Source organism: Condylostylus longicornis, unplaced genomic scaffold (genome assembly GCF_029603195.1).
Source record: "Condylostylus longicornis isolate FDR11 unplaced genomic scaffold, ASM2960319v2 ptg000107l, whole genome shotgun sequence".
Taxonomy (NCBI): Eukaryota; Metazoa; Arthropoda; class Insecta; order Diptera; family Dolichopodidae; genus Condylostylus; species Condylostylus longicornis.
Window position 1 is genome coordinate 2,513,327 of NW_026578075.1, and position 12,846 is coordinate 2,526,172.

At 21.3% G+C, this 12,846-nt stretch overlaps 1 protein-coding gene across 2 annotated transcripts in view; it reads left to right on the forward strand.

Annotated features, from left to right (window-relative positions):
* Window positions 1–5,952: 5,952 nt before the first annotated feature.
* The window catches only part of LOC129614332 (dorsal-ventral patterning protein Sog), a 43,333-nt gene continuing 36,439 nt past the window's right edge, over window positions 5,953–12,846 (forward strand). Inside the window, exons 1-2 of one of the 2 annotated variants that reach the window (XM_055528887.1) lie at window positions 5,953–6,318; window positions 10,002–10,367. In XM_055528887.1, coding sequence (XP_055384862.1) covers window positions 10,217–10,367 — 151 coding nt within the window. In that variant the 5' untranslated portion in view covers window positions 5,953–6,318; window positions 10,002–10,216. Of the gene's footprint in view, window positions 6,319–9,002; window positions 9,172–10,001; window positions 10,368–12,846 lie in introns of those variants that run through there. The other variant, XM_055528889.1, reaches the window with a different exon arrangement.

Genomic DNA, 12,846 nt, shown 5'->3' on the forward strand with positions numbered 1-12,846 from the left:
ATTTTTTTGTATTTTTATTTGTTTGTAATTTTAAATGCAACTGGAAATTGTTCCTAATCACATATTACATAATTACATTTTCAGATGCAATATCTTTCCATTTCAAATATGCAGGTAATAAAAACGCAATGCTTTTTACGCTTCTTCATTTTATTTTTATATTTTTAGTTTTTCATTTATTACATAGTAAGTATATAGTATAAAATAACTTATACGAAATACATGTGTGTTTTATAGCGGTGCGAAAATTTTTACTAGATTTTCTAAAATTTTAAAAGAAGAAAATAAAAAAATTGTAAAACAAAAACCAAAGTAAAATGAAAAGAAAATTTTTCTTTTATTAAAATTATATTTAGGCAACAAATTAAACTTGTTTGGACAAAATAACAAAATGGTAGTAGCAGAGCAGCAGCAGCATAAATTTTTAAAAATTTTATCTGAATTTTAATTACAATTGCATTATTTTTTGGCATTTTTGTATTTGTAATAAAAGTATAAGCGGTTTTACCCAAAAAGGTTATTTTATCAGTTTCAAAGAAAATCATTTTTTCTTGTTTTTTCTGTTTTTTTTTGTTTTGTAAAGGAACGTGGTAAACGGCTTATTTATTTAATGTTCAAAAGAAATCATCCAGAAAAAAATTCACATATGTAATAATGTGTTGAGGATTTCCCAAATTAAATAGGTACATAAATGTAATAAAAAATATTTTTCAGGTTACAAAATCCAATAATATATATAGATATATAGTATACCTAAACATATTTTACTATTATATGTTATTTATTTATACAGGTAAATCATAAAGGCAAAAAGTTACACATGCATAGTATGTTATTAAACTCATATATATAGTATATATATGTAAATACATAAATATATAAATATACTTAATAACAAACTACCAAATCGTAAACTTAGCGGGCGGTTATAAATAAAAATTTATATTTTTTTTTTATTATTTTACGCTTCTTGTTGCAATCAGTCCAGGCTCTTATTATAACATATTACTTTTCTTTTGGATTTTCCAAACAAAAAAAAAACATTTGCAAATATTTTTTTTATTGTACTATATATGATATATAATATGATATATGAGAAATATATTTCAATGTTGTATATTTGCTTTCGAAAACTTTGTTATAAAGATAAACGAGTTTAGGGTAAACTGTTAAAGAACTAATAAGTATATGTATATCTTTTATTTTTATTTGTTAATGATTGTTTGCAATTATAAAATTGAATAAAATAAATAAACTTTAACTTATAGATTTTCTTAATAAATTTTTACCTATATAATATATTACGTAGGTCTGTAAATATTATATATAATAGATATATAATAGGTAGATATATGATAGATATATAATAGGTAATTTTGTAACAATTTATCGTTAATCGGAATTTATATTAAATTATTATCAAAAATTTGAATTAAAAATTTTTAATATTGATAATACAATATTATTAAAAGTAGGAAAGGTTCGCATAGATATCATATGATTAAGTAATATGAAAATTCTGGATAAACTTGTATTTTAAATTTTCTCAAAAAATTTTTTACCAATTAATTTTTTTTTTCTGTTTTTTAAATAATTTCATATTTAATCTGCAAGTTCTAGAATTTGACGAGTCTGTTTTCCTTGACGTGGCGATTCTTTTTAATGTTTTTTGATTAACTTCTATAATATTAAACTTTCCTAGCTCTACCAAATTAAATATATTATATAATATACAATTTTACATAATGTAACCACTAACTATGGTTGGAAATGCAATGTACGACTCAAGAAATTTAATTTTTTCCAAGATTTCTAAATATAAAATAAATATTTTAGTATAATTATATAAATATATGTAATAAAAATTAATAGAAAAAAAATACAAAGCCTCAAATAATACAAAATAAAATTGAAATATTGAAGCTCAAGAATGTTATGCGCAGTTTACTAAAATAAAGTCCTAAATTTAGAATATTTGTATAAGTGTATGTTGAGTTTTAAATCGATTGAAATTACTATTTATGCCAAAACAAAAAAAAAGCAAGTAGATGTAATATAAAATCTAATTCAAATAAATTTTTAAATTGAGTGTTCTGATGTAGGCTTAGTATAAAAAGAAATATCGTTCTAAAATATATTTATAAAAATCTATCCAAAAACTACTAATAAATATTAAAAAAAAAATTATTTTCAATTATTATTTTATTATAATTTGAGCAAAATTATAATTGTCTCTCTTTGCCCAGCTTAAAAAATTTTGTATGGTTGTTTAATAAAGTTCTTATTTTTACACAATAGAATTATTTTGAACTGATTATGTCCATGTTAAAATTAGATTTTTCTGCAATGTCGAGTAGGATCTACTCATTGGTATCATAGAACAACAGATGTGTGCGAAAGAGCCCCCATTGGATGAACCCCTATAGGGGTGATACGACCCACATTGAGAAACACTATTATAACCAATAGAATATGTTTTTACCTTTCTAAGTCATCCTATATACATAGATAGCATCAATGAGCAAAACAGCCAACACTTTTTAATTAATTGCTTCATAATGTGTTTAAAATTAATCAAAATATATTTAAAGGCAAGGAAATTATTAAATACTATAACAATATTTAAATAACTAAATTTCTTTTCTGAAAATGTGACATTTTTTCAAATATTCCACTTCAATCAATAATAGAATTTTATTTTTCAATTTCAAATAATTTTTAGATAAATATTTGTCAAAATTCTCGATACAAACCAAGATACTACCAAGATACTCAAAAAATCTGATGTTACAGGAGATTATAAAAATTCCTTTTAAACACTTATTCTCAATTTTAAGGAAGTTAGTAAGCTTTGAGTCACGATACATGGAGAAACCTAAATTTTACTCTTAGTAGAATTTCGCTTTGCGCCATCCGAATTCCCTAATGAGTACGCAAATTAATTTCGATAGCAATCAGAACTCAAATGAATTTAAAAAAATTTCATCAATTAATTCTCTAGATATGATCAGGAATTCAAAATTGGCCTCTAGTTTGGTTTTCGAGCCTTCAGCTTTATAAAAATATATTGTTTCATTGTTTTATTACCCCAAATTTAAATATCAATTTTAAAGGAAATTATGGTTGATTATTTCTCGTTATATGCACAAGAAGGTCCAATTCTCGACGCCTGATATATTTCAAAAGTTGATCAATCCGCGACACAGCCAAAATAAAGAAATAAATAAAATTTCATCAAAATTGGTTTAGCCGAACTTGATATACACGCGTGCACACACAGACCGTCACACCGAGAGGCAGACAACCAGACAGACACATCAATCTAAAAATAGTTTATTTACGTTTCTCTACCATAGAGAAGTTCAATCCTGAAAATTCGACATCCGAAATTTGGTGCCAGTCTATATCCTCCCTAACAGTATGCAATGAGTTTGCTAAAAAGAGCCTGTCATCTATTTCAGTCAATCGACTAATTTATATTATACTCGATATTTAGCATACGCATATAATTTAATTATACACAAACTTTCTAAAAATATATTTAAATCTTTAATAATTTGACCACGTCCTTTCATTCTTCAATATACAACTACATTTATAAATGATCATATCGACGAATCATTTAACAATCTTGTAGCTATTTCAAATAGATGATTTTTTTAGTTCATTAAATATGAGTATATAACAATGTATATATAGATACATTTTGCTTTTTACTCTTCTTACTTTAGATATCTAATTCAAAATAAAAACAACAAAAAAAAAGAAGAATCAAAAGCACATAACCTGCCCATAATGACTAAAGAGTAACAACATGAGAATTTTATTAAATAAAATTTATTTCTCTAATCAAGCTCTCTATTTTTAAATGAAAAGAAAAAATGGTACCATGTAGCAAAGTCGAAGGAAATTTGGGAAAAAACAAATTTTTTATTTTTTAATTTTAAATGCAGTATTATTGTATCTGGTGATTTTGAATGTTTATATTAATTATACAAAATTTCTTCAAAAATGTTAATTTAAATTTTGACGAAAATTCAAATCTGAAGGTGTGAATGAAATAACAACAACATCAAAATCCATTTTGTAATAAAGTATGCGAAAAGAACAAATTTCATTTTTAAGAAAATAATAGTGTTAGAAGGGCTAGTTAATAGACCACAATATAAGTAGTTCTGATATTTAAACGCATGCATTGATTCTCATTGAGAGTAAAAACACTGCTTAGTGTTTTGGCAGTATGAGTTATGAGTTATGCGTTAAATATTTAATATATACTATGAAAGTTTTGAAGTTTGACACAAAAAAACATGAAAAAGTTGGATGAAATTTGCATTCTCAGTTTTAATAATTTGTTTTGTTTTCACATTAAAATTTTTTAAAAATTACAACCGAAACTTCAATTTTAATGACAGAGACCATTAAACTCTATACTTTTATGAAATATTTGCAATAGGGTAACTAACGAATATTTTTATTCCATTATCATGGAAACAGTATATACTTCCAAATATACGTATGTATTTGAAAATATAAAAATTTTAAATTTTTTTTCACTCCATACCAGAAGTCTCATATTATTACGTTGTTATATATCATAATATTATATAATTAGAATAACACACCTATTTATACCAATTTTACTATAACTATAGAACACAATAAAATTTTTTATATTTTCGACATATTGGAGTATTTGTCACATCATACTCGTATATCGTTATGTTAATACTACATTAGATAAATCGAAAATTTTATATTTTTAGATAATTAACCTAGGCGTAATAAAATCGAATACTCTTTCATCTGTGATCAATATCTAAGCTTTAAAGTGTTCTTAAATATCTGAAAATGATAATACCAAAATTCGATTTTTTCATGAAAAATTATTTGTTATTGCTAAATCTTTAAAAGTCAATATCTCTAAACCAATAATGGTGAGTTTTTTCATTGTAAGCATTAACCTCACAAATTATATTTTCATTCGTCATATTCCTTTTGCCGAATTCTCCTAGAAATATGACGCATTCACCCTATATTGTAATACTAAACTATCACATTCACCATATTCTTTGTTTTGAATCCATCACACCTAATAAAATAAGCTCATTAATTAAAATTGAATTAAAATGATTTGTACTTGGTAAATATTTCATTTGGTATTATTTCCTACTAACAAATTTTTTAATATTAAAAAAAAAAACATACATATGTAGAAACGTGAGATATCAACTTCTGAATATAGAAATTTGTATAAATGTATGTACATAGATAAATATAAATGTATGTATGTATGTTTCTAAGTAAGTACATTTATTTATCTTCATGAATATATAAAAGTATCAGAAGAAGAAAAAAAAAAGGCTTCAACAGATATTACAGAAAACATAAAACAACTTCTCACCAAATTGAGAGTTTAATCAGTTTTCCAAGTAATACGTTTCGAAGCGGTTGAATAAAAATAAAAAAAAATTAAAAAAAAAAAAAAAAAACAAAAGTTTTTTTTTGTTTCGTCTCAAAAGTGTAAAAAATTCATTGCGAATTTTCTGGTGCTTGTTCTTTAACTTTTTTTTTATATAAAAAAAAAATAACAAAAACAATAAAGGTTATTGAAAAATTCTTTATTAATAAAGTGTTGCTGTCTTTACCTTACACAATTTTTTTTTTTAAAAATTAATTTATTTCTGAAATTTTATAAAATTTTTGGAGAGTAAAATTAATTAAGACTTACACCAATACAATTACCGCCACAATTATTTTTTTTACATTAAACAGAGCTTCATATTTTTTTTTAAAGCGCGAATTTTTTCTTTTACAATTCCAGAAGTAAAAAAAATGCTTCATCTAATTTGTGAAAATGTGAGCAAAAATTTAAAGAAAAAATTAAAACAACTAAAAATTTTTTTATACAAAATAAAATAAATTGCGAAAAAAATTACAAAAGTAAAAAAAAACAAGAAAAAAACAAAAAAAAACAAAATACAAATAAATTATTTATTTTTGTTTGAGAAAAAAATAAAACAAAAAAAAAAAATAAAATTTAAAAAGAATTTTTTTTTAATTCTTAATTTTTTTTTTAAAAACGTATGTGTTTGTAAAATAAAAATAAAAAAAAAATCAAAATAACTTGCGTATACAAAAATCAGTGCTACAAAATGAAATATTAAAACGGTAAAACTCAAATCTTTACCGCATAGTTATATACCACAAAATTTAAATTCTCCAATGTAAAATTGATACTACATAATCTGATGGTGTTTGTTTAGCAACATTGACTGCATTATCGACATTAAAAAATGATCTAAACAGAAACACAAGGTAACATTCCTCATAAATCACGTATACGATATGCAAAACCGGCATTTTCGTTAATTGTGATAAAATAAATATATTATACAAATGTATGTATGTATAGATATGAGAAAAAAAAATTTTTTTTTGTATTCAATAATATTGCATTTATATAAATATCCAAATTAAAAAATCAATTACGAATATTGCATTTTCATTTTATATTAAAAATTTGTTATACATTTGTAATATACTTATAGATAAATAATTCTGTTATATTACTGCATTATAACGTTAAAAAATATTCAAATATACAATTTCGACAACACTATATTCAATATATACTCGTAGATCAATTAGAATATTCTATATATTATTATATATGTACATATACTTAATTTTCAATTATTTATAATTATATTTATACATATTATACGATATACATTTATTATGAAAGCATTATATATTATACAATATAAAAGTGTGTAAAAGAGAATATACTTAATTATCTTTTTCACACACTATATACATATATACATACATATATATTTCACCTAATTTTCAAGAAGATTTTTTTTAATGTTTATACGCATAATATGAATTCTTAAAATTTGTAAATTAAAGTAACAAGTTACAAATTATAGATAAAAAGATACGTATACATATACATAAGGTACATTTTAATTAAAAAAAAAAAACATTTTTCATAATTAAAAATAATAATCGTTTAAATTAAATTAAAAAAAAAAATCACAAAAAAAAGTGATATAATTTATACGCATTCTATAATATACACACCTATCTACAATATGTATAACAGTTGATATATATCGAATTAATAAGCTTTTACTATTAGCAAAATATACTAAATATATCTAACCTGTCATATTATATATATGTACATTTAAATATATAGGAGTATAAAAATATATATGTATGTAGTATGAATACAAATATTATTTTATAATATGTAAGAATAAAATTCCAGTATCCAATATATCACATTCATAATAATATATATGTAAATATGTACATAATGTATAAATATCACATGTAATCGTATATAATTTATACACCTTATATAGAATTATAATTATAATATACCTTAAGTATAACATTTTTTGACTTTAAAGTTAAGTTGTCAACTTATTTACAAATAATATAACAATAATAATAATTAGTATATTATGGTATCAGTTAACATCATAACAGTTTTGAAAAAAAAAAAAAAACTCTCAGAGATATTTTCTCACAACACAAAAACAAAACGAAAACAAAAAATTAAATAAATAGAAATAAAACAAAAGATAAAATACAGAAAAACAAAATACAAAACAAAAAAAAAACAAGATAACAAATTACAGAAATTTATATAAACACCTAATAAGTACATTATTATGTACATATAAACATATTATATGTACATTCACACACACACATAATATTCCATTAATGAACGGACAGTAGAATAGTGCATTAACATAATATCATTATTATTTTTATTATTATTATTATAAAATTTTTGTATTAAATACGAGAGAGTAATGTGCATGCGAAATGTGCTTCTTTTTTTTTTATTATTATTGTTATGAATGCATTTTATTTACCACCTTTTTTTTTTAATATAATATAAGAAGAGACGACAGTGTGTAGGCAAGTTTTATGCAATAATATTTTATTAATTTCAGATTTCTTTCATTATATATACCTTCTTAGTTTTATTTTTATTTTATTTTTATTTTATTTTTATTTTTGGATTTATTTAGAAGAAGATCAAACATATATATGCATGCGTTTTACAATATAAATATAAATAAAATAAATAAATGTATAACAGAATAGAATAAAATATAACAGAAATAAATAAATATAATATTTTTAATACTCACTACACAATATACAACATATACACACAATATATACGGATATACATAAACTGATATACACACTATACACAAATACAATCATATGTCATAAACAAATACATTCAAAATATACGGTATAAATAAAATGCAGTAATATAATTTCAGTGAAAAAAAAGAAAAACTTTTTTTTTTCTTCTTCTTCTTCTTCTTTCTTTTTCATTTTCATTTTGGAACATTAAAAATAAAAAGAAAACAGAAAAAAAAGCAAACAAAAATAAAAAAAATATCGAAAGACGAAAACGAAGTGCTGCAATGCATTCAATTCAATTCAATTCATCAACAACAACAACAGCAAACAACAGCACATTTAAAACAGATAGAGCACGGTTAAGATATTTTCAATCTGTAAGATATCGTCAAACTGTTTAGAGCTTTAAAAATAAATTTTTTGCACAAAAAGAAAAAGAAAAATAACAGAAATAAATTAATATTTATATTTGTATAAATATAAATAAGGTGGTGTATATATACTATATGTATATATTTATCTACTTATATATATTGTATATATATATATGAATAAAATCAAGAAAATAAAAATATTCTATATTATTTTTTATAATATTAAAAATACTCAAATAATACAAACTTAGTGTTAAGTACAGTGAGTACTGTGAATAGTAGTAGAGTGAGTACAGAGAAGAGAAATAGAATTTTCATTCTATTCAAAAAAAAAAAAATAAAAAAACAAACACACAAAAACTGTTTTTTATACAATGATGTAGAAAAAATAAAAAAAAAAATTTTTTTTTTTAGTTCTGTCGTATAACATTTTCTTAAATATAAATACTAAAAAAATATTATAGTTTTGTACATGTGTGTTAAAATCGCACATTTGGATAAAAAATAAAAACAAAATAAATAAAAATATAAAAAAAAAAAATTTTTTTCTCGGATTATCTCTATACATACATGATACAATTTATTTGAAAAACGACCGATCCCGGGAGCAGACGTAAATTTTTTTTCCTTTTTTTTTTTTTTATTTTTCTGTACATTTCATTAATTTTTCTTTTTCATTATTTATTTTAGTTTACGAGATATTAGAGAAAAAAAAAAATATACAAACTCAAAATATTTTAGTGCAAAAAAAAAAAAATGTATATATAGAAAAATTTTTTATCAAAAAAAAAAAAAATTGAAATTAATTTTATATTTTATTATGCACACACATGCATAATAACGTACAATTTGCCATAATATTATTATGCACATACCTACGTAATAAAAATATGTAACACTTATTTTTTTTTTTTCCTAAGTAAAAGAATAAAATAAAATCACATTTCTTTGGTATTTTACGTAAAAAAAAAGAAAAAGAACGGGAAAAAAAAACATTTTTTAATAGAAAAATTAAGTTTGCAACTCTATTTTTGTTGTAACGTTAAAAAAATTTCTATATTAAATACATACATACATAAAAATATTTATAAAATTAAAATTGATATGTGGTGCTAAAAAAAAATTAAGAAAAATTTTATTAAAAATTAAATGAAATACAATAAAAAAATAATTTTAAAATAGAAAAAAAAATTTTTCTTACAAAAGTGATTGAAAAAAAAAATTTTTTTAATTTTTACTCAAATTTTTTTTTTTTTTATTATTTTCTATTTTATTTGTTTATTATTACAATATTCCCAACAATTTTTACATTCATTTATAATTTTATTTTTTTTTATTTTTTTATTTTCATATTTGAAAAAAAAAATTAAAACAAAAACAAAACGGTATTAATTTACAAAAAAAAAAAAAAAAAAATCATAAAATATAATTGTGTAATAACAGTGAAAAACTTAAGAAAAATTTATAAATTTAGTACAAAAATATTAGAATTAAAACAAAAAAAAAAAATAATAATAATAAAAACTTTATTTTAAATTTTATAAAATAAAATAAAAAAAAAAAATTCTAAGTCATTTAAATTATTACATATATACATATACACATATATTTTTTTTACGAATTTCAAATTCCAAAAAAAAAAAAAAAAGAAAAAAAAAATGTCACCGTATATTTCCAAATTATATTTATTAATAAAATTTACAACAATATTTACAACATTAATTTTAATTAAAAATGTTGAAACAAGACGTCATTCACCACTTCTTGTCGAAGATGACGGTGCTGCACGTAGAAATAATCGACCAGCTGGTAAGTTTTTAATATTTTTTTTTTTATTTTTATAATTAATAGTACTGTAAATTTATAAATAATATTATTTTTATTTTCACCTCTATGTTGTATTTTATACAATAATTTTTAAATGACAAAATATAATTAAATACAAGATTAAATAAGAAATAGTTTGGTTTTATGAAAAGGAAAATTAAAAATAATGAAAGGGTTCCTTAAAATTTTATAATTTTTTGTTTATAATAACAAATTTATAAAGCTTATCTATTGCGCCTGGCTGCGATCTTAGACAAACTTCTCGATTAGACTTCTCGATCAAACGATTAGACTAAATATATAGTTTATGTTTAAGATTTCTGGTGATCTTTAGACCTGTTTCCATGATCATGTAGTCGACTTCTATGTAGTGGATAAAATTTTGTTTTAAACTTCTATTAAATATTAAATACATAAAATTTGTGCTTTGAATAAAGCTATATTTAACATAAGTATTTATTTCTGATTTAACTTTTCAAGACCTAAGAGATTTCTAACCGTAATTTGTTCGACCACATTTGGCCATTTTTTAGTTTTTGTATAATAGAACTTAAAAGAGCTGGAAAAATTTACTATTATCTTCGAACAGACAAGTTTTAAAAAAAAAATTTTTAAAACCATTTCGAGATCGTTATAAACTACTTCCCAAATTTTCATGGTAATCGGATGGGGGATTTATTAGTAAGGAGTCCCATAAAATTTTAGGTTTCACTTTTATATAATATGTAGAATAATAATAGATAATAAATATTGGATTGTGGGATTGTGTGTTACCATTAAATTTTTAAATTTTCAATTTTTTTTAAATTTAGATCAAAATTAAAGGAAATTTAGTTTAGCGCAGCAATTTATAGCTCATAATCTGAAATCTTTGTTAATACAATATAACAACAATTTTGAAGTCAGAAATTTTACGATATTTAGTATATTGGGAGTTGTATATTTACCTATTCTTTAATTTCCCGATACAGAAATCGCAACGATACTTTATTAGAACCCTATTCAGCTTATAAGTATTAATTGCTGAATTGTATCGTGACACAATTTTTAATGCAAATCTGATAACATAGGGATCCTGTTTTGAAACAAAAATTGTATTAGGTCTTAAGTATACCTAAATTGAATTTAATTTGTATTCAGCAAATTAAATTTATTATTAAACAAATCAAATTTATGTTAGACATTCTTTTTCTAATTAAACAGAAAAATATTTTGAATTATTTAACAATTATTAATTTTATTACAATGTTGTTTCAAATTATTATAAATATATTTTAAATTATTTAAATTTTAATAAATTATCATGAAAATTTTCAAGAAATTTTTTATTTTAAAAACAATTTTGATAAATAATCATATAAACCTTATAATTAATTAACTATAAAAAATTTTTAAATTGAATTTTTTAAGAAATCTATTTATTATTTTTGAGGATCTATGTATATAGCCATTCTAGCTAAAATATTTTTTGAAAATCGTAATAAATTTGGATATCTTAACACTTATACTCATAAATTCAATAAAAATATTATTATATAATTGCATATGTATGTGCATATACTTATGTAGGTGGGTAAATGTCTATAAAATGTCAAAGTTGCTGTTATTTGCACTTTACTTTTATTTTAAAATAGGTCGTCAATATTTTTTATTTATACTGAATTTATAATTTAATTTAAATAGTTTTTTATGTGCATATTTAAAATTTTGATATTGTCTGATAGAATTTTTATTCTTATTTTGCTCTTAATTAGATATAGTATAGGTATATGTAATTGATTCAAATGAAACTAACACATACTTTACTAGTATGAAAGTATGTACATAAGTATAATTACGAAATTGTAAAGTATAAATTGAATGTAATGAAAGTATAAGAAAATAATAAAAAAATATAATCAATTGTATAAAACCTTTGATTGGTAATTATTCAATGGCCAAATAACGAAACATCCAAGTAAAAATAATGTAAAGCTTACAACGATTTATCGTAACAGAAAAGTGAGCCCTTGAGAATTCTAGAATAGAATAGAATTCCAATTTCTAGAATAGAATAAATATTATTTGAATATACTATTCAGCTTATAGATGCTAATTGCTAAATTGTGTATCGGTACAGCGTTTTTGTGATTTCGATATCCATAAAATTGCAGGTTTTCTTAAAATTCAGTGATTTTATAAAGTTTGGGAACAACTTAATTTTTGAATTTTAATTCAAAACGAGGAAAAAGTAAGAATTTAATTATACAAAAAGAATAAATTTAAAAACCCACTTAAATTACGCAAATAGATTAATCAAATTATCACAGAATAAAGCTCTTTTTTTTCTTTCTCTCTCTCTCTAAATTCTATATTGTTAGTCTTCCTCCACATGTCAATAAACAAGAAATTAATTATTGTAACAAATAAATAAAAAATGTAATATTAAGAGCTAAAATGTCATCAAAACTTATTTTGCAAA